Below are 23,181 nucleotides of genomic sequence, written 5' to 3' on the forward strand. Positions count from 1 at the left end.
TTACGGAAGAGTGGAACTACTCGCTGTAAACGGTCTATAGCATGAAGGAATAGAGGCTTTACAAAAGTTAGCGCCATCTAGTGAAAGAAACAGAAACTGTGCGCGGCGGCCATGTTTTGCTCAGTCCGCCCGCGCCTCCCATCGAGTACGCTGTCAACGTGCGCCTTCGTAGAACCCGTGCATGCACCGAAAGGTGCATTAGTATGCTCACAAGCGATTGTTTCATTTTTTAACATCACAGCAGTCGCTGTTAGCTCCAAGCTCTATTCGGAATGATGCCAGCATGTTGTTGCGTGCCCTTCTGCAGCCAGCACGCCGTCATAGACGCGCACGGAATCAAGGTATACGCGTGTATGCGACCGTTCGTTTGCAGTCCTAATCGGCTTTACAAGGGTCACTTGCATCATGTAAAGCATTACTGCCCGTCCCTCTGACTGGGAGCTAGCTCACAGAATGTGCTACCACCTAAAACAGCAAGGTTAATTGTTTTGCGCGCTATGGAGCCTTGTGAACTTGAAGGATAAACTTATGCTGCGATGGAGGACACAGGAGAAGAAGCAATGCATGTGTAACGAATGCTATTGTGCAGATACGTTCTTTGAAACATTTTGTACGTAGGTTATACATTTACCATTGTGTATTTGATTTAAGACATGGGCATGATTACCGAAGCTACTTTTTACAGTCGTACGAAATGGTAGTGCTTGGTGCAGAGAGCAATACGGTTGTCTAGTGCACCCGAGGTGCATGTTTCACGCTGCAAAAGCAAGCGGCTGCCAAACCCGCGGCGTCTAGAAAAGCAGGAAAAGATGACATTCCACTAGTGTGTTGTAACATGCTCACGTACAGCCCGTTTCGACCGGCTCACGTCCAGAGCGCGCAGCTCAGGTTTTATACCTGCCAGCGCGGCCGATAAAATAACGAAGCGTGCGCTTCATTTCTGTGTTTTTTCGAGTCAACCGATGGATCGCTAATTCACAGCTACCTGAAATTCACTGGAATTTTTAAATATGTCGATTTCTTGTTTATTCCCTCTGTCAGAAAGTAAACATTTGAAGCCGTAATCTCATATGAAAGCGCTGACATTGGAAGCTTCGAGGAACTCGGGGGAGGAAGAACTCGGCTGAAACGAAAAGAAATTTGAAAAGTCAACTCACATTGCTGCGAAGTGTTTGTGATTTGTGCAACTAGCTGTGTTCATAAAATCAGATTTATATTATATCATATCGTTATAGAAAAATTAGGGGGTCACTTAAGCTCCGCCGTTAAAGGTATAACGCGATAGTGTCTCTCATCGCACACTGTTTTTTTTTTCTTCGCGTGTTATATTTTAGCTCTTTTATTTATTTATTTATTTTATTTACCAAATACTGCAGGCCCTAACTGGGCCCTAGCAGGAGGGGCGAAAAGAATACAATGCAGTGAAATATGAATTCATCAAAAGTAACGTACTACACACAAGTGTAGTAGGTTATATGTTGTTATGTATGTTATATTTCTATGTTATGTATGCTTATTTTATTTGACGTTTTATATTTTTATACACCAATACGCATGCGTCAGCAACAACCGGCTTTCCATTCTGAGCAATTTGACACTTTTGAACACATTCAATTATTTCAATTAATCAATTACACATTCTATATTAAGCCCTTACTTTCAAATTTTTCCTTTTTTGGTTTTTTTATTTCATCAATTGATCAATTAATTACAGATTTTTTTAACTCGTCATCGCCCATCGCACACCAATCAATATTCAATCACTGGAAGCACAAATTACCATGGCACTTATTTTTTTACGCAGCCCCCGATTATTTCCGAGACTAATGCAAACTACTGCGTCGACGGCATAGGAAGGAAAGTGCTAAGCGCCAGTCCAACTTACGTCAAATTACGCATGATCCTTTTATAATAAAATAAAATGCATCCTAGCTCATTTCACCTACCAAGTATCTTCCAGTGGGATGAGCGACGGTGATTGCACAAACCAAGCAAACAAACTCGCGATGATCTCTCATAGGCATTTAAGTAAATAGCAAAGGCGCACAGACAAAAAAAAATCCACATTACAGAACTCTGGATACTGTACCTGGATAGGGATGACGCTGCGGATTGCCGAGGGAGGAGCGGGGGGGTGGGGGCATGCACGACTCGTAGAGCAATTTGTAACTGCGCTCGGCAACGCAGCCGGTGGGCCCCGCCACGTCTCGGCTGTCAAAATACGCTTCTAGGCGTCTCTAACAGAAACCGCCAGGGACCGAACAGAGGTCCAAGTACAGCACACTAGGTTAAAACGTGAAAAGCGCGAAGAGAATGGCGAGCGCTGATGGACGGACACGAAGCGAACGGATGGAGCGAACAAAATATGGCGGCCAGCGCGCGATCAGGGTGCCGCTCACGGTTGCCAGACATACTTTTGTAAACCCTCTATTTCATAGCGCCGTTTCATGTATCATAGATGCGAAACAAAATAGGCCTAGCGACGACTAGGGAGCAGTGCACGACAAAGCAGTGTCGTCCGCTGCGCCAGCGGGTGGCACCACCTTGGTAAGTTCTCGCCATAAGGTGCTGTAAGCGTTGCGATTTTGCCTACTCTGATGATACAGCTGAAGCGGAACCTTTTTCGACATTCCGCTCAACACTGGCTCAAACTCTGCTTCAGAGAGACACGTCTGCAGTACGCTGTTGCTGCGGCGTCAAACGTATACTCTGAGGCTGTATACAAGCGCTGTCGGATGCAATTTGAGATGCTGCACCTATTTTGGGTGCTGCTCTTGAAATTTCGTTTAGTGTGAAAAGTGAGTTGTTGAAGGAGGCCCAGGTTTTCTCACTCGGGCGCCGGCGCTGCCGACGGCGCCAGTTTTTCGCTGCGTGTGGTTCGGCACGGCGACGGTGCATCGGCTTTCCGCCGTGCCGCATGAAGTTCGTAGGGAAGTTTGCTCCATGTGGTTGGCCCTTTATCCTTGGGCGTAGCATTCGAGCACCCTAACCACAGCTCCAGCACAGCTGGGCAGGCCTGAAGTAGTAAGACAAGAAGATATGTTGATGATTTGAGCTTTCCTGTACATATTTTCTTTATTGTCCCATATTTGACTCGGGGAGTCGTGGCTCAGGAAGCCAGGTGGCCTGGGGGCCGTAAGTGCCACAGTGAGCATGCTTGTTGCAGCTTATTGCAGTTAGGCACTGGGTGCTCGGCACAGTTCAATACGGGCGGCCACTAATCACTCAGAAGCTGCTTCATGTAGTAAGCAGGTTAGGACCATCCCATAGAGCTAATGCCTCCTTGCTACTTCATGCATGTGCCATTTCCGGGTCTTTTTGCCTTTGTGGTGGTGGCAGTCAGACAGAGTGGCAGTCAAGCATAAGGCTTTCGGAGCTACCTGCACCACACTGGAAGATGCACTACCAGGACCATGGTATGGCGGTAAGGGGGGGAGGCATGTTGCCTTACATTCATTCTCATTCAACTGAGCAGTCTTGTCGATATAAAGGACGAACTTTATTGATGAACTTGGTTTTTGATCAGCCATCAGACTTATTTTGCAAGCAGGTTCCACACTGCTCAGTGTGATTGCCCATTGATCGTCCCGCGGCCTGCATTCAAAACATGCAGAGAGAATTTCAGCAAACCCGCATGTTCATGTTTTGAAGTGGAGCTTAACGAGAGAGACTCCGAAAGGAGACATGAGACAAGTGCTTCATCTCCAAAACGTGTTACCAACTGGGCTAAACTTCCAGTTTGCTGCAGACTCATTAAAGCCACTCAGGTGTACTGTCCTGCACATGTCTTGTGGCCACCTGCTGCCAAGAAACCCTGCACAAGCTTCTTTTGCTTTCACCACCTTGTAATGTTATCTCTACGAATCCCGGTGCAGTTCTAGACCTCTGTTTGGTGGACCTCTATTGTGGGAATGTCGACCTCAGTGTACCCTGGAAAAACCTTCACACTGCTTTCGGTTCACCACAGACCAGTCTTATGAGCGTATGCAAAGGACATGAGTGAGCGGACAGAATCAGTGCAACCTCTGTGGCAAGACCTGCCTCCATGTTCACGAAGCGGATGCGTCTATGGCATGTAGACATGTAGGCCTACATACTATCCCTCCTCTTTCCTCAGGGGTCCATTTCCCTTCGGTGTCCTCCTTAGTTACCGTAACTATCTGGCCACTTGTACCTGTGCCACAGATTGCGTGATTATTGTGGTTGCTGAAGAAACGGGTTTTTCTCTCTTCAGCTTCAGCAAGTCGAAGCATTTAGACATTTTGGCATGGGTTCCGTTCTCTTCCAGTAGGATAGGGCTTTGTGGGAACATGGCCTCTGAGCTCATTCTGGCCGTCTTGGGGGCATCTCCCCTACTCTAGCATGGGCGAATGCTGAATCGTAACCCTGCTGGTGATTTGGACGTCCTGGATTGCTTAGAGTGTTCTGTTACTTTCCAGAGTTTTGGTTGCGTCAGTAATCAATGACATTTGTGTTGGCAAATCTTGTTCCCAACAGCATGGCCTACCATGGTCGACAGTCTGAACTGTAAGCGACAGATAAAAGGGGGAACATATTTATCACCCTGCTGCCATCAGACAGTGCAAGTGTCTATGCCTTGATAAAGCTACACTTAGCCTACATCTGTACCTGGTTAGGAAAACCAAGACGAAATGAGTCAGGCATGTACATCCTGTTGCTCAGAATATGGCTTCACCTTCATTGCAGCCCCAAGAGCTGTTGGTAATGGCTTTAACTTACTCATTGGAGCATCTGCAGCACAGGATTTGTATAGTAGAACCAACAAGTTGGCTTGTGGTACTTCAGCTGAGCCATATAACGACTGCATTTTTATCTTGCTTCTGCATATGATATATTGGGCCCAAAGAGAAACATGTTCGCTATATGGCTGTCTCCATCTACCAGGCGCCACGTTCATTATTGCTGCTGCTTGATGCGAGAGCATTATACGTGTGCATCTTCTTTTTTTTTTTTTTTTTTTTTTTTTTTGCATTCAGCACCTAAGTCACAATCTCCACTTGTGCGTTTATTCTGATTGGTCCTTTGCATGAGGCAGCACGAGGAAAGTGTAGCACGAGATTGCCTGATGGGCACTGCCAGTCCTCTTGACCGTGGTGCTGCCACCATTAGGCATGACGTTACAGCATGCACAGGGTGTGAGCTGAGTTATGCTTATGAAATGTCAGAAATGTGAGCGAATGTATGTACACCTGGGTAATCATCCGGTAACAGCGCAGGTCTGGTTCTTTCTTCACTTTGTCCTGTTTTTATTCATTGTCCCTTTGAAAGCAGTCTCCTATATTGCCGATATTACAGAATTTTTGCTATTGCTTCGGGTTAAAAACTCCGCTTGAGCTGTTTCTCGCTCCAAATATCAAGGTTGCTTGCTGTGTTGAGTGCTGCATCAAAGCACAGTTGCTTAATGCATGCCCACCGGCTTTCTGAAGTTTGGTGTAACCATGCGATGCATTGGTTCAGAAGTGCTGGTGACATTTTTTTTTCAATGTTTCTTCAGCCCATATATTACATATTCGCAAAATTGAGCAACGAGACTGCCCATTACAATCAATCTTTACCAGAGAAACTGTCATTTTTTGCTTTGTCGCATGACTTTCTAAACTTGTCTGTGTGCTTTAATAAAGTCTCGTCTTGATCCAACAGCAGCAGACAGTGCCTCATCAGCGGTTGGCAAGCCGCTGTGGCAGGAAAAGCTGGAAGAAAGTGATGCACCAGCGTTGGTTGCTGAGACCGGTCCGTCACACAACGCCGTGTCAACGGTCAAAGTGCTGTTGAATGACTGGACAGCTGTTGACGCTGCTCTAGGTGAGTGTGTCGGGCTTAGCTTGAATGCCAGCTTCAGTGCTCACTTCGGTAAGCTTCTCTGCCGAATGCTAGTGTCAAAGCATGGTTCATTGTAAAACTGGAAAGCTGGTGCAGTTCATAATATGCGCATGAGGGAAGGCTTGTCGGTGTAATAAAACTTACTATTGTTCTAACAGATTTCTTTTGCATCCTGTATGTTCTTACTGGACTTGAGGAACAGCAAAGAATGTCTGTAGTTGAAGCTAAATATTGGTGAATGTTCACTAGTCGAAGTGACTGTATTATCTATGTATAGTGAAGGATCTATTTACTAGTGTAGGACCAAATGTGTGCCTTCTTCCAGTGCTCCTTGGACACAGGGTTTTACACAAGATGCGCAGTTTCTAAAAACGGCCTCTTCCTGGCAGTGCTGTACATGTGCTGTAAGAATGCTTGCAATTCTAAACTCTAATTCAGCACTTGTAAATTTAATTTTTGCTGCACACTGCTCAAACCAACACATCATAGGGAGGGCCGACCATAGACAGTGGGCACTGCCTTGTGTGCTGCGTCTTTCAGTGGTGGAACTGCTGCGCCAATTGTGCCAAACTGCGCCAAATCAGAAATCCTGCTACATGCCGATACAAAATCGATTTTTTGCCTACTTCTGTGCCACACCTGCGCCAAAAGTCGCTGAGTAACTCTGCTGACAGCGAAACCGAACTGGCAACACTGCTGGCAACACTGTGCAAGGCAGAAGCGGCAGAATAATATTTTTGCAGGTCTTGGGTGGGCAATCACGTGGCACAAAATTGGTGTTTGTCTACGTTACTTCTGCATCTCCAGCCGGTGTTTTTTTTTTTTCTTCTAATCTACTGGGACGGAGGGAGAGGGCGTTGCAAGATATATCTCAAGTACTCTCAAATCCCATGCGCAGGAAGGGTGAAAGGAGGGGCTGGCAATCTGGCTGTCGAAGGATCGAAGCACATTTAAACACATGATGCCTCGAGCTGCCCTGGGCGGTCGCATTCTAGTAACATTGTGTGTGTGCGCGCGCAAAGGATGGGCGAGGAGGCTGGCCAACACAGACGGCGCGGTTTCAAATTAGTGACTGTTTGTAACTGCAAAGCACAGCTGGAGCAGTATGCGCGCTTGTTCCCTTTTTTTTTTCGTACCAGTGAGGTATGGGCTGCGATGGCCAGAGTAGCAGCGGAGGGAGCGCTAAGGATTTGACTGCTTCTGTGCGTGGGCACTGAACTCTGTTGGCTGCTTTTGTACCTTAAGGGTACGGACACGCTGGCGGAAGAACGCGCGCGGCGTGCCGTCAGCGGCAGGACGCCCGCGCGGCAGAGAGGCCACATCGGTTTCGCGCGGCGATCGCCGTGGAGGTCACGTGACAGCGATCTCGCGTTGTGTCCGACAACGTGAGCTGATCTACGATTCTTTTTTTCGGCCAGCAGACCTCATTCCAGCTTCTCCTTGTCCCTCATCATCTACCGTGACGATCGTGTTTGCTCCGCAGCACACCGCTCGAGCATTCGAAACAAATTTACTGTCCTGTTCACATTTTCCCCGACGTGAACGTTCAGCGGGCACTCAAGTATGAAAACTATTCTAGTTCACTATAATGAAAACAACTCTCCTGCGAGATCGAATGCTTTGCCGATGATCGCTCATCGGTTGATTTTCGCGTAAAAGGGGGAATAACCAAGCAGCCTCAAGAAAGTGTTCCATTATTCTCTCACTGAGGCGAAGTTTTCAACACGGAGGCACAAAAGGAGAATGCTCGCTTCGTCGTTGATTGCACGGAGCGCTTCGGTAGCAGGCACGAGATGGCGACACTGACGCGCACGTCGCTGAGCCGGACGTCTCTCATTGGCTCTTCTGATTCGCGGCACGCGGCAAGCCGCCGAAAATGGCTCTTCGACCCATTCGGCGTGCGGCAGGTCTACCCGCCGCCGCTGCAGGTTTTGCGGCAAACTACTTGCCGCCGGCGGCATGCCGCACGCGTCTTCCCGCTAGTGTGTCCCTACCCTAAGTTCAACCCCTTATGAGGAACATGTTGTATAATTTCACAGCTTAATTCCAAATGTCAACATTCACGTGCCCTTTAGAAGATTATCTCAGTCTTGACAGTTATTTTTTTTCCGCCATTACAAAACTGCATGTGTGTGGGTGCACACGTATGCAAATAACTCATGCAGAGCCCTGCACACAGTCTGCAAGTACCCATGGACGTTTTCATTACAATGAAGAAAGCATACGCACAATCCCTGCAGTGCGCTGCAAAGAAGCGGACTCGCGACTCTGAGCCCCTGCGTCGCTTTGATTAACCAGCTATCCCACAAAACCACCGAAAGAAAAAGAATGAAAGCACGAAAAAAATGGAATCGGCGTTCGCTACATCCCAGCGCATTGCGCCTTTTGACTGAGCAGCGCCAGCAGCCCGACTCTCTTGAGGAAAAAAAAGAATCTCCACCCAGGACCTGCAAAAATAATCTTCCTTTCCCCCTTTCCCTCCAATTAACATGGGTCTTAAAGGAAAAAGGTGTCTCGACGTTACTCTGATGTACAAGACAAGGACACCCAGAAAAAGAGGTCAGAATCAGGAAAAGGTATGGGAAGAGATCTGGCTGGCCAGGAATATGAGCACCAATGCTGAGCTGCTTTTCTCAAAAAGCGTAAAAAATTTTGCAGACGTTGAGAGTCGACGAGCCCTTCTGATGAATGAACAGGAAAGACTCGCAGTGGCACTGTTCAAGCTGGAGTCTTATCAAGGCAAGAGAGGAAATAGTGCCTTAAAGTTGCAGCCCTGAGAAGCGGAGTTTTTATATGAAGACAGCTAGCTATACCTTCTTTTCAAGGCTACAGTGTTTATAGTGTTGTTGCATACCTCGTTATGCCTTCCTTCTGAGTAGAAATGGCTTTGGTTGGAGCAATACCTCCTATTTGCTTAATTTGGGGCTTTTTAAGTAAAGAACAGCACTTTAGGCTGCATTTGAGCTTGAAGCTTGTGGAGGGCTAAGGAGTAATTTCGACCACCTGGGGATCATTAACGTGTGCTGACATCGCACAGCAAATGGACGCTTCTCCGTTTCGCCTCCATTGAACGCAGCCGCTGGTGGTCGGGACCGAACCCGTGTACTCCAGCAGAGTAGCCGGGCATCTTACCACTGCACCACCGCAACGGGCCTAGAAGCTTTTATCCGTGTTATTTTTGAGCCGGGCATCACCTACTACACTGACTGTAGAGCTGCTGCTAACCAACCCCCGCAGACTTCTTAATCTGAACTGCCCACCTAACTTTCTGCCACCCCTGCTATTCTTGCCTTCCCTTGGAATTTAGTCTATAACCCTTAACAACCATTGGCCATCTTGCCTTTGCATTGCCAACGTGCTACTTAACAGATGTTAACATCTCCAAGAGCATTTGTGACATGCAGGTTTGGTAAGCTGCAACAGCCCAGATTGTTGAGCACATATGGGCTTGTCCCACCACATCTAGCCATGCATGTCATTTGGCTGTGTCTAGGGGAAAGGCATGGTTGAGCTTGTGCCAAGCATTCAGACCTTTCAGGTCCCTTGGTGGAGGCACCACTTTGGCCTCAACTTCCCATTAACTAGCATTTTTTTCCCTGACCCACTCTGCTTGCTTCCTGTCTCTCTTATTTCCCATCCATAGCTTGCTGTGTTTTCTTTAATTATTCTGAACCTTGTGGGGTTGTGCTAGCTGAGCTACCCTGAGCACATGGTTGCTGCTGCTCTGAACATTCAAGATCGCCGCTGGGGTCACTGTTAAAGGAAGGGGATGGCAGTCATGCTACTGGCCCCTTTCGAAGCTTTCCTTGCAGCCTGTTTGACCTCTGGTTGTTGCTTCAGCGGGAAGACTAACATTAACTAGGGCAGCAGCGCACAGTGCATAGAGTTTTCCTCCCTCTTCCCTGCTTTTTGCCAAGGGGACCAATAAGGATGCAGGTGGTGAAGTGCGGACGTAGAGAGTGGACATTTCCTTGGAGCCCAGTGTCCCAGTTGACTATAGCGCACCAAACAGTAGGAGGGTGTACCAGGGGGCTACTTCCGTTTTGGTTTTAATCGCCAGCAGTTTGAATGCCACCATGCGCTATGCACTGCCATGAGCAGCACTCCGATGGGCATTATTTTTATTCTTTATGGTCTTCTATTGTTTTTATTATGGTTACTGTTGGGGGCTGGTAAAAAGTGCAAATAAATTGAATTCTGAATACTCCTTACCGGCCATTAACACAGCTGCGCCACAGCCATTGTCTAGTTGCAGTAGCATCGCAAGAAAGAGGCACTAGATGCTTTGTAATCTGAACAGTTTACTGGCACAAGGAGCGGTCTACCCACTGCTCACCTAAACCTACCTGCGCTTCTTGTATAGACCAACCGCCCCATTTCGGAAGGTGGTTTTTCTTAAAAAAGAGCTAGGCTTATATGTGGCGGTACGTGAAGTGGTCAGAGATGCCATTACCAAACCCTCCACACTGTGGCACACCACTCAAAGAAACGTTGCAGGTTGTCTTTGCTTACGGTCAACTCGTAGGGGCACAAAGCCAGAATAGTCATGTCACAGAACACTCACTATGCTTTTGAAAAGCTTTTGAACCTGCTTTGCCAAAGCTGCTCTTCAATTAGTGTGCTAGGGTGAGTATCTGCAGAGAGACAAGAAATGCAGACTGTGAAGAAAGTGTACTTTGTCTTCATAGTCAACATCCGCTTGTCTCTCTCGTGAGTCACCGTTGTAGCGGACCAGTTGAGCAGAATGTACCACTAATCAGCTCCAATTGCTGCTTTGCTTAAAACTGTACCGTTGGATGGCTCTCAGTTTGGCAGAAAGGATGCTTGCACTGCATGACCGCTTTCATTTTTCACCACTGCAATTTCTGTCTCGGTTATGCCCTCTATCCTGCATTTCATCTTTGAGAAATGCCCCGGATGCTCTCACCATGCCTGTAGCCACCTCCTGTGCAGTGTATGCCTTATTCTTTTAAAATGTTCAGTATTGTACTAGCCTACTTTGCGAAAGCTATTCCTTCACTTCTGTTATAGCATGCTAGAATAAATAGCAAATGTAAGGGAGAGAGAGAAAAAAAAAAAAAGAAACCACAGAGATGAAGTGAGTCCTGTATGAGAAATATATTGCCACAGGGCATCAGAGGGGAAATGTGGTGAAGGATGAAGAAGTGATTAAATTAATTGGAAAAGTTTGGCTGATTTTGCAAAGTCCAGGAGTGAGCGATGATGATGTCCCACCGCCCAGACAATACTCTATGAAAAAACATGATTTCTTGGCGAAAGAGCCGCTACCGTCGGATGTCGGATTCTGGTAGGTGTCAGTGCAGAGTAGTCCCGCAGCAAGTGGTGAATGTCGGCTGCAATATTTTTGCAGTTGCATATCGAACCCCTTGGGCAGGAATATAAATGTTGGAATTGAGGCCATGTGAGCTTCTATGTGGGGTCCATTTTTTTTCCTCCTCTAGCATTGTTCTAGCAAGCTCTGCTCACTGGCAACTTACCTTTCTAATGAGGAAAGTGATGAGGGTGAAGTGTAGCATATTATTCCATCAAATAATTCAGCTCCACTGCAGGATGTGGCACACCTGGCTGCCTAGCACATTGCTGCAATCCTTTGCTAGTGGTCTCTCTGTAGCTATGTGTCCAGAAGGTTCATTGTAATCAGAGCAAAACGTTTTGCCATGACTGTTGCATTTAAAATTGTGAGCTCTGCTTAAAACTCTAATTACAGTAGAACCCCATTATAGTAAATGCGGATATAATAAATTGAAACTGAAGTCCTAGTCCATTTTTCATAGACGCCTGTACATTTTTCCCCCTTTATAGTGAAGACATTTTTGGTTAAGTGCGTCTGACCATAGCGACAACTTTCCAAGAAATGACACCGCCGGATGGGCGCTACCTATGATCGTGAGGCAATTGCGTTTTTTTTTTTAAATGGCTTTACTACCAGGCTTAGCACCACTCAGGAAAAGCCAACTTTACGTATGCCTTGGAGCCGACAGGGAAAGCATGCAGCGCGTAGGGAAAAAAGCAGTAAAACTCTACAAACATGGAAAGAAGGCGGTGCGGTATGTTTAGAAAGTAAAAGAGGCTAAAAGTGCTGCAATAATTAGGGAAGGAAAGGAGGAAGAAACGGCCGACATTCGCTGCACTGAGCAGTGCAAGCAGCGGTGGCAAGAAGGGAAAGCGCGGCGTGTGCGGTTTAGAAGTTCTTGACTGCCGCACTCATTCTCATCTATTGCCTTTTAAAAGACAGACAGCGGAAGGTGACGCTGTGTTCATGAAAGGCTTTGGTTTTCCCATAAACTCAAACTTGCTTACGCTGCCCTCATGCTTAAGAGGAGGTACTTCCACAAAATTTAAAAAAAAATCTAATAACTGAAAAAGTCACGAAGCGATAAAAGAGAGGTGGAAGGCATTTAATGTTTTTTTTTTTTTTTCCCCTTTTTCATTAAGCTGCAGGACGTGTTTCGTAAGTGGGCAATTAATTAGACAGCATATTCAGGAACATGTCATCACCAACAACTGATATAGTAAAGATTTTTGGCACTCTCAGTGACTTTACTATAAAGGGGTTCTACTGTGATGAGTTTTACCAACATACTGTGATCTAAACGAAAGGTTTTCAACTGAGGACTATATTCTGCTGCATAGTACAAGGTGTGTTTCTGCACTGTAGCCTTAGCTCCGTTGTCAAGAAAAGTTGTCGCTGAGTGTAATTGAACAGAATGTAAGGGCTGTTTTGTACTGGGAGCATGCGGCCTCCTCACATCATGAAGCTCTGCTGCCTATAACTTTACAGAATCGGCAGAAACAGAATGTGCACTGCAAGCACAGCTGGCTGCTTGTTCCACGCAAGCCTTTGTGGCCACCTCTTTGTGATAGCCTTCAGTGGCTGTGGTTCTCAAAGCGCAGCGCCTACATGCTCCCAGCTTCCCTCTAGGTGTGAACCAGGTTGTACAGTTAATTAGCACCATTTGCTGCTGTGCTTAAAGCTGTGCCACTGCATGGCTCTTCGTTACTGTGTGGCCGCATTCATTTTCCACCGCTGCAATGTCGGCTTCGCAGTGCACGTTGTCTTGCATTCCATCTGTGTAAAATGCACCGCATGCTCTTGTCATGCCTGTTGTTACTGCTACAATGTACACCATGACTGATTCTTTCAAAGGTTGGGCATTGTGCTGCTGAAGTGCTTGCAAGCCTATGCCAAAGCTATGCTCTCTATTCAGTAAGTGAGCTTTGTTTTCTTCTGTTCTTTTTTGCCCTTTTGTAAATCGCCATTGTAGCATGCTAATCGAGTGGACTGTACAACCAACTCGCTCCTTTTCCTGCTTTGCTTAAGGCTGTGTCATTGTATGGCTCTTGGCATGGGAAGTAGGGTGGTTGCACTGCATGACCACCACTGCAGTTGGTGGCTCACAAGTGCACTTGCGTTCCAGCTGTGCAAACTGCACCAGTTTTTGCCTGTAGTGTGCAGCCATGACTGATTCTTTTGAAGATTAAAACATTGTCCTTCTGAAAACCTTGCAAGTCTACTTTGCTAAAGCTGTGCCTTCTAATCAGTAAGTGTGCTACAGTGGTTTCTCACAGGTGGACGAAATGCGGGTGGCTGCGAAGACAAAGTGCACTTTTGTTTTCATGGTCTCCATTTTTTTTCCCCCTCACGCCACCATTTTAGCATACTAACTGAGCAGAACATGCAGCCAGCAAACCCCAATTGCTTCTTTGCTCAAAGCTGTGCCATTGCATGTCTCTTGGTTTGGCAAGGGGGGTGGTTACACTGCATGGACTACTTTCATTTTAGACCACTGCAAGTGGTGCCTCACAGGTGCACATTGTCTTACATGTCATCTGTGTAAAACTCACTGTGTTCCCTTGTCGCACCTGTATCACTACCCATGACTGGTTCTTTCAAGATCATAGTGGGTGGAACAGCACGAAAAGACGAAACACACAAGAAGAGAAGCACAACAGACGAGCACTATTGTGCTTCTCTTCTTGTGTGTTTCGTATTTTCACGCTGTTCCACTCACTATGCAATTGTACCAACTTGCCCAACTGTCCATCCTACTTCTTTTAAGATCATACATCGTGCTGCTGAAAAAAATGAAAGTCTAGTTTGCCTGAGCTGTGGCTATTACCATGTGCATGCCAGTGGCTGCGCTGCCGGTGAAGTGTTGTAGGGCTGTGTCTGCTGTGTTGCCCTGCTCTTTCCTCGGCACTTTTTCAACGTGCTACAGATATCCACTTAACAGATGTTACATCTGCAAAGGAATTTGTGGCATTCAGGTTTTGATAAGCTGCAACAGCCCAGATTCTTGAGCGCATAAGGGCTTGTCCCACCACATCTAGCCATGTATGTCATTTGGCTGTGTCTAGGGAAAATGCATGGTTGAGCTTCCGCCATGCATTCAGACCTTTAGGGCCCCTTGGTGGAGACACCACTCTGGCCTCAACTTCCCATTAAGAACACCTCTTGGCTGAGCTTAGGGGAAAATTGGCTGCCACCTTTTCATGTTCTCTTGTCCTTCATTCACTTTTTCTTCCTTTTTCCCCAACTTCCCTGTCTCTTCATTACTAGGTTCATTACATTTGATTACAGCTGAAGTGTACAGCTGGCATGGCTAGGTCTTGCTTGCAATCTTCTCTCCCATCTACTTGCTAGGTTTCATGGTGGGCAACTAGCGCTATACATCCAAAAAGCGTTCAACTTCTCTGTCCTTCTTTCGTCCCGTCTTTCGTAACGCTGTCTTACTTTTCTCCAACATGTACCTACCATCCCGTATTCACCCTTTTCTGAGAAGAGGGTTGTTTGGTGTAACCCTGTAGGTTCTCCGGAAAAGCAGTGAAGTTTCCATTGGTGTTGCATAGTGAAAATAAGACAAAAATCTGCTACAGTTATCTTCCGATTGATTGTTGAAACATGACAGATACCTTGGGCGCATGTATGCAAGGTCGAAAAAAGGGCCGTTGGAAGCGTCGTGGCTAAACTCGGAAAGTGATGTGCAGTGCACAAAACCCCCAGAATTGTTCTCATTAGGGACACCCCTGTCTTCATCGCTGCCCTGCAATCTCTTGGGTGAGATCGAGCTATAATTTCAGAAAACAATTTCCTACACCTCACCAATGAGAAGAATTGAGGAAGCACATGTCACATTTGCCTCCAGCACTTATCGAAGTTGGCTACCTAAGTGTCGATGCTAGATTCTACGCGCCGAACTCACACCATGTTTAAAATGCCAGAACTTTGACCACAGCTCATAAAATTTTCATGGCCTCCAAGTGTGTAAAATGGGCCTCCTAGGATCATTCTTCCGCAAACTAAATCTTTACTGAACTGCACTAACTGAAAGAAACATCCTGCATGCTGTAGGCTTCATCCAACGTGTAACGAAGAAAAATAGATCCTCATGCTCAAGAGAAAAGACAACATATAATTTAGAGATAAGAAAAGTGCTACCATTTGCCATAAATACATTATCTCTTGCTGCTGAAACAGGATGGTGCACCATATTGTGCACCGTCCACTGCCCTGTCACAGCCTCTGGTCTCCAGAACTGCCTATGCCCCAGGCACAAACAGCGAAGTCTGCCCGTTCATTGGTCCCACTGTCCCATGGGCGACCAGGCTTCTCTCTGTTGGAGAAGGCCCCAATTCTACACACCTTTGGTTTGTCCTTGGGCCTCCAGGGACACAAGCCCCAGCACGTGAGCAGATTCAGTGTTGGCAGGGTAGCACAGCTCTCATGAGCATGCAAAGGAACGGAGCCAAAATAATGGATCCAAAGAAAGATAACTTCAGATAGCTTTTTCTTTGACATGCAAATAACATAAGCATGGTGTTTTTATTGAGCAGAGCTCTAGAGCTCTGTTGAAAAAGTGCATTGACACTACCTACATATTATAATTATTGTTACCTGCAGCTTTGTCTGCACAAAAGCAGTCTAGGTTCACAATGCGCATATATTATGAAGCATTATGAAACCTTGAGCAGGCTAATATACTTCCCGGATACATCAAACTTAGATGTGCTAGTCATTAATATCATAGCTACAAAACAGTAATGATATGTTCTGTATACAAGCAACCTCACATCATATTCAGTCCTGGATCTAGAAGGTATTTTGTACGTTTGCTACATATGGAAATGGCAGGCTCGTTCCGAAGTTCATACAGAGGGAGCAAACAGCCACCAACATGTAGAGAAATTCTTTGTGTAGTTTTGATCAGTGTGAAATTAATCAGTTTATAACTAACAGTTAATTACAAGATAGAAGAAAGAAGTCACATGCTGCCGATGAGATCTGAACTCATGGCCTCTGAATTACACTTCCATAGCTCTAACAATGGAACCGCAGCAACGGCTGTTCAGTCTACTTTCATAGGTGTTTATGTTGCGTGTAACCTATTCCTGGGGGTGCTCGCCAGTGCCACCCGTGTCCATAGCGGTGGACATAGTACATCCAGGATTACTGCGTCACAGGTAATGTGATCTTATAGGGAGCATGGGAGCAGTGCACGGACCCTCTTACGCCACCGATGACATTGAGGCTGCCAGAATTGAGACCTTTATTGGGCTATTCACCAGACAAACATGAGGGGGCTTATTATACACACAAAGGGAGCCTACAGCCACCAACAGCAAAGAATGCATAGTGAAATTTTTATTGTGTGTTGTTGATCAATGTGGAATTAATGCTATTGTTTTATAGCTAAAAGGTAATCGATTAGAACATGAAAAAAATAATAAACGCATGCAGCTGGTGCGATCTGAGCTCACAACCTGACATGCTGAAAAGAAATAAAAGTTATGGTCGGCACAAGGTATGCAAAACAACAAGATAGGCCTGAGTTCGCAGATTCTGCTGAATGCAATGTCAGGCAACCCTACGTCCAGTCAGTGCATGGCCATGTCAGCCTTTTGTCAGTGCCGTGCTCAAGATTTTTCGCTCGCAACAGCAACGCTGAATTGTTGGTGAACAGGGCCTTTAACGCTGTCGTGTTATAATTTGGACTGTCTTGTGCACAACAGAGACCTTGTTATTTTTCTGAGTGCAAGGGCTAAAGCTTAATATATCAGAAGAAATGTGCAATCTTCATAGCAAAAATGTGTTCAGTAAAACAGCTCAGTGTATCAGAGAAACTGGGAACAGGTATAAGGATCAGTGGCATACAGTTAATGCGTGCAGTGAATGTGAAAGCATTAGAAGAATGTTTCGGTCCAGTCCTCAATTTTGGAGGTGGACCACCCAGCATGCATCCTGAATACAAGACACGCTCATCCTCATGCCGCGGCATGGAATGCAGTTTTCGGGCATCCACTCTAGCAGATGCAGTAGGGAAGTCCAAATGGCAGAAGTCTGGACTTTTATCTTGCTTACTGTGGGGATTGCTATCCACCTCGTTGTCTGGCGGGGTCGCGCCTACCTACGAGTCTTCCTTCCTGGGAGGCGGCGGCATGCATCTGCTTAGGCGGGGCTAACTTGACACTTTAATAGTGGCCCACAAAAGACTTGAGTTAGGCCCAAAAATTGTTTCTCGGGTTGATCTGGGTCACCCTGAAATTTCAAGGGTGACCCCCGATTTCTGGTTTCAAGGGCCAACTCTTTTGGTAGGTTTTTAGGTGGACCAAGGGGCCCCTTCAAATTTGGTGGCTCCTGGATGGTCCTCGGTGGGGGTGGGACTTCATAGTCCTGTTTGACTCACCTGAGGGATGCAACTTTTTTGGCAACTGTGCATTTTCATTGCAGTGGGCTTTTTAATGCTTTCTAAAGCATTGGAAATGGCATTATCTGCACCAACTACTTTAGTGTAGTCACAGTGCCACTCTTCGTAAATGGAGTAAAGCACTTGTTAGGACATATTATACGTAATGTAATCACAGCCAAGACGCAAAGATGTGTAAGTTTTCCTGGGTACTTAGCCTTATTAGAGTCGCTGGCACAGAGAGAGCTGGTGCATGTGTTGTAGTAGCAGCGCATAATGACACTGAAATACAGCAACTAAATATGCGGCATAAGGGTTGTATGAAATTCACTAAAAAAAAACAATGAAATGGCAGGCTTCATTGGATAACAAAGTAAACAATAAACTCCATCTAGTGGAGCTGATCATTGAGAACCAGAAATGATGTGGTAGTCAAAAAGGTCTCACTGGAGTAATTTGTCAGAATAGCAGCTTGGGCTTGTTGGTTTTCCATCCTGATTTAGCAGCGTAAAACGTGGACGGAAACACAAGACGAGAAGACGACACAAGGAGCGCTCGTGTCATCATCTTGTCTTGTGCTTCCGTTCACGTAATGCACTGTTACAACAGGAATGATTTTGTATCGGGTAGCCACATCTGATACACAGCGTTAGTTTCCTGAAGCAAAATAAATCTGCAAAGGATGGGTAGATGAGCCTAAGGAAAAAATATTTGACACAATAAACTGACACAATACCTTGAGGGTATTGAAATAAATAAATAAATAGATCTCTCTTCACCCTTGCCTGTTGCTAGGAGATAATGCACTTGTCAAACTATCTTGTGGTTTTAGTTTCTTAACAAGAGCAATGCTCCTAAACAATTCGTAATACTTTAAAAACGTCTTTGTCGATATTCACGAAGGAAACTCTTAAAAATTAGGGGAAGACTTAAGCTCTGCTGTTAAGGGTATGACGCAATAACGTTTCACAAACACGGATAATATATTCTCAAATTTTAATTTTGTTTTTATTTGCATTCTTTTAGTTCAAAAAAAAAACTTAGCATCAGCGAACATTGGCTCTCCATCCTGAGCAGTTTGATACCTTTGAATGCAATTTTGATTTTTTTTTCAATATTTTCAAATAATGACAATCAATTATGCTCTCTAAATTTTTTAAATTAGCATCATCAAGTATTGGCTTCCCATTTGAGCGTTTGGACGCTTTTGAACCCATTTCTTCTTTCAATAATTCATCAAGTAATTACAATGATTTCATCAACCCATATCCCATCACGCACCAATCAGTCACTAGAACCACAGATTGCCATGATACAATTTCTTTCTTTCTTTTTTTTTTTTTTTACGCAGCCGTCAATTATTTTCGACATGCAATGCTGATTACTGCTGCCATGCTGGCGGCTTTTTGACCGAACGAGCTGTATAAGGTATCACTTAGAGCCTTGCATTTAGGACCTGATAGCCGTAGTTGCTTATGGGCCACAAACGGCGCCAAACAGAAATCCTCGTCTGATAGGAAGGTGCATTGTCAACTCTATTTGCCAGGATCGGGCCACTTCCCAGGCCTGGTTATCTGATAGAATAGAGAGTTGGACAATCTGGTACAGTGTTGCACATAAAACCTGCATATGGGGCACGGACTTAGTGGTGAGCAAAAAAGCACAGCGCCGTGCTGTGTGGTTAACTGCCTGTGTCCCTTCCTCTACTTTTATGTAACTGATCCAACATCAGCACTAATATTTTATTTTTTTACATTGCATTCTCCCATTGCCTTTTGGCAGCATTCTTTCAAAACTCTGTTGCTAGGCAAATATAGTGTTGCATGTGTGCCAGACATGCATGGTAAGAGTGCATTGTCTTTTTCATTGCATGGCCTGGCAGGCACCTGTGACTTGCTACTGCACAGCAACTCGGCATATGGAATTGTTGTTTAATTTGGTTCTTTTATTGTATTTTATTGACGACAAACATAAATGGAACATCAAAATTACCATAACCAGTCTGAGAGGACTAAGACTGGGACATGATGGGTTAATTAAGGCACTCATTTGAAGGAGGCTAGCAGTCACAGTCCAGTCTTAATGGCAGTACAGTTAAAACTCGATATAACAAAGTTGTGAGGAGCCGCAAAATATTTAGTTAAATCGGGAACTTCGTTAAATCGAGAGAGGCATTTTTCAGTCACCTAATCCGATGCAATTGATTATTATATGGTGTCGTGGCATCAAGGAAGTACCGCGACATGATATTTGGGGAGCGTAAATGCGCTGAAAATGAAATCGCATTTTGAAAGGACCCAACAGCCCAACCTACACAAAATCCAAGGGAATCTGTATTGTTATGTCATCTTTAAATACAACACCAACTTGTCCACAATGCTATGTTGCTACAATAAATTTGTGGCTCGAGCAACCGTCGACACCAATAAGGCGTGTGAAAAGAAGCAACGAAAATTTTACCTCGGCAAGAAGGGACCCAGGGACAATTTCTTTCCCAGCAGACGTCGCTGATCTTTGCTTGCTTGCGGTTTGTAAGCAACTTCTGCCCGGATTTTTCGTGCGTTTTCCCCTCATGTGTTCCGACGAACTGTCCCAGCAGATTAAGGGCAACCATAATGCTGCACCGCTGCCGACACCGGGGTCGACTGGCTGGGTTTGTATTGCTGGCAAAATCGCGTCAATTAAAATCAATATAACTCGCGTATCGCACCTCGCAGTTTGGCAAAAGCAGGATGTATTTGCTGCATGATGTTACCTTTGTTTCGCAGTAAATGTATTTTTGGGCATTTTTTATAAAATAGACCAAAAATACTTTTTCAGCTTCCTTTTTAGCAAATAATTCGTTAAATTGCAACGGATAGCGGTATTAATTTCGTTATTTTGAATTACTCAAAGCATTGGACCATATGGGCATTTGAGGGGAAATTGGCATATCTTCGTTAAATCGAGACTTTTGTTAAATTGAGTTTTGACTGTATATAGTCTTTTTTTTTTACCATTGGTATTAATAAAAAATTAAAAGGAAAACATTCCCATGTGTCTCCCTTGAATTGTATGTCATAATGAGCCCCTTGTGTCCCCACCCTTGCCTGTTCGATGGGTTAATGAGGGCCTTGGTTCTGGCAGTGTTGATGCTTTAGGAAGCATCAGAGGGTTCTTACAAAGCTACTGCCCGCACCATTTGATCATGTCCTGCGTGACACTTATGGTGTTACGGGGCCAGACATTAATACAGGGGCAGACATAGAAGCATCCACCTGTATGAACGAGGGTGGCACTGGAGAACAGTCTCAAGGTGACGTTAAACGCATCACGGACATGCTTGAAAGTAGAAGATTGCACAGCTGCCGCCAAAGCTCCAACTGGTAGAGTGCTGTGCATACCATATGGGAGTTTTACGTTTTGATCCCATTGGTGGCATCTGTTTTTTTTTTTTTCTACTTAATTGGCTATTTGTCACATAAATGATTGCACTGCTGCGTGTGACGGATTCGTGGTCTTTGACAGGGTAATCAAGCAGTCTGCAGAATTTGTGAACCCCAAAAAATCACTTTCTTGCGGGGAAAAAAAAAAAGGCCACGGTAATTGAAAATCTTGCCATTTTCGACGTTTTGTTTGTAAATGATAGTATTAGATTGTATTTTAGCCAGAGGCATGTATTCGTCATGGCCACACCACCCCGCACTGCAATGCATACCCCGCACTACTCTATGTATGCTACATGAAGTGAGGGCAGAATTTGATTTACGGGGCAGCAGTGGTCATGAAGAACAAAAGGTGGAACCCAAGTGCTTCCAACTGTGCCCCACGCCACGTGCCGCTCACCTGCCCTTCATCACAGGCGGCATTACCTAAATTATACCAGATGCTGCCACTGTCCTGTTTCCAGTGCTGCAGCGTGCCCTGGCTCAAGTAGTCTTCTTTCCAGCCCACCAGGGGCAAATAGTTAAGCCTATTTAAGCCAGTCTGACTCCATTTAAATCTAAGGAGGTACCTGTTACAGCAGAAAAGGCGTTTTGTTGCGAGAGTGGTGCCCAGCATCTTGTGGGCTGCAAAAACAATTTCGGTCTAAAAACTAAAAGAAAAAAAAATCATCTCCATAATATTGCTTGCATCTATCTTAAAAATGTCAGTCTTTCAGACTACACAAGATCTGAAACTCCAATTGTGAATTGGTACAGCCTGTTGCAAAAGTTTACAGTCTGCTTCACTGTTAAAGCAACAGGTGCAGTGGTCTGTAAATTTTGTCGCAAGTTGGTACATATTCCTTTGAGGCGTTTTATGTTTCCTGAAGTCCACACTATTTTGCAAGCCTAGTCCAATAAATCGGTCACCTAGTGTTAATTGTCCATTGATCAGGATCAGAAATTGAACAAAACGCATATTCCTCTATGCTTTCTTTAGTTTCCTTCAAAGAAAACCAGTCTTTGTTGGCTTTAATTGGTTTTATCAACCACTCTTGCCTTTTTGACACAAAGCGTTTGCTAATATTTCATCTTAGTAGTGAAATTTAAATCTAAATACCAGGTTCCTGTCTGCACAGTAGGAAGCTTTAAGCTGCTTGAATTCCAAAATTGTGCTAAAGACCTAAGGAGAGTCTAAATCTTGCTTTTTCTTGCAAGTTTCTTAATCTCAGCGATTCGATTTACATTGTTAGTTTTGAGCGGAGCTTGGTGTCTTAGGCATTAATGCATGTAATGCGCAGAATTCATGGGTCACACTTGTTTGGCATAGTTTCTAAATCAGGCCCCTTCTGAAGACAAATCGTAATTGGTTTACATAGGTGGGGTACCATGTTTTAATTGCAAAGCAAAATACACCTGTTGCCATCGCAGGCTAATTTCGCAGGGAAAATGCATGCGTCAGCACCAATTTTTGGCACGAATTTGAAAGGCTGTGGCGTACTGCCATTCACTTCAAAACGACGGTAACCCTTCCTTTTTTGGTGATCATATCATGAATTTGAATTGATTGGCAGGAATGTTTTTGAATTAGGCTCTCTTGCTGATTAATATCCTTTTTGGGACAAATGTCAACGTATCCAGAGAATTGGTGTTCACTGATATCAATTGAATGCAGTTTCCCCAAGTTCTGCAATGCTCATTTTTGATTTGCCTTGAGTTTAACCTTCCACTGCTTTTCTCACAGACTTGCATGCCGTATGATTGTGTATATCTTTTGCAGAGCCAATGCCTGCGGAGGAGTTCCTACAGTAACGCATGGAGAGCCAGATTGCGAGTGGCCCAGCATAACGAACGCTCTTCACACAAGAATGTGCTGGCAACTTCAGTTACCCACCAGGGTGGGACCACACCAAGGGCACCGAGCCCACGTGCTATCCAGGTGCTTATCTCAGGGCACCAATTATATTAGACACATTAAACTTCCACTTTAACTTTGTTGCTCTGCAGTTTTGTTATCGTAACTTCTAACAGGTACAGTTTTGCTTTTGTAACTTCTAGCAAGGACCTTGTATGGCTACAGAGGCTGCTTGGTTCTTGACAGTGTCAGCTGCTTGGCTTTGACTCATGAGTGTGCTCTTGTGAGGAAACATTACTTCTACATTGTTATAAAGGTTACTCTTTGCACAGCCAGTAGCAGAAAGTTGCAGGAGAAGTTGATGCTCACCAAGCGG

The 23,181-nt window shown here is 45.1% G+C and overlaps 1 protein-coding gene across 4 annotated transcripts in view; it reads left to right on the forward strand.

Annotated features, from left to right (window-relative positions):
• LOC146184417 (uncharacterized) overlaps positions 1-22,948 on the forward strand; it is a 47,104-nt gene extending 24,156 nt beyond the window's left edge. For all 4 annotated transcript variants that reach the window (XM_084609381.1, XM_084609378.1, XM_084609379.1 and 1 more), the window contains 2 exons: positions 5,662-5,823; positions 22,731-22,948. In XM_084609381.1, coding sequence (XP_084465507.1) covers positions 5,662-5,793 — 132 coding nt within the window. In that variant the 3' untranslated portion in view covers positions 5,794-5,823; positions 22,731-22,948. The remainder of the gene's footprint in view (positions 1-5,661; positions 5,824-22,730) is intronic.
• The last annotated feature ends 233 nt before the right edge of the window (positions 22,949-23,181 follow it).

This window comes from Amblyomma maculatum, chromosome 7 (assembly GCF_055883805.1).
Source record: "Amblyomma maculatum isolate TAMU_Amacu chromosome 7, ASM5588380v1, whole genome shotgun sequence".
Lineage (NCBI taxonomy): Eukaryota > Metazoa > Arthropoda > Arachnida > Ixodida > Ixodidae > Amblyomma > Amblyomma maculatum.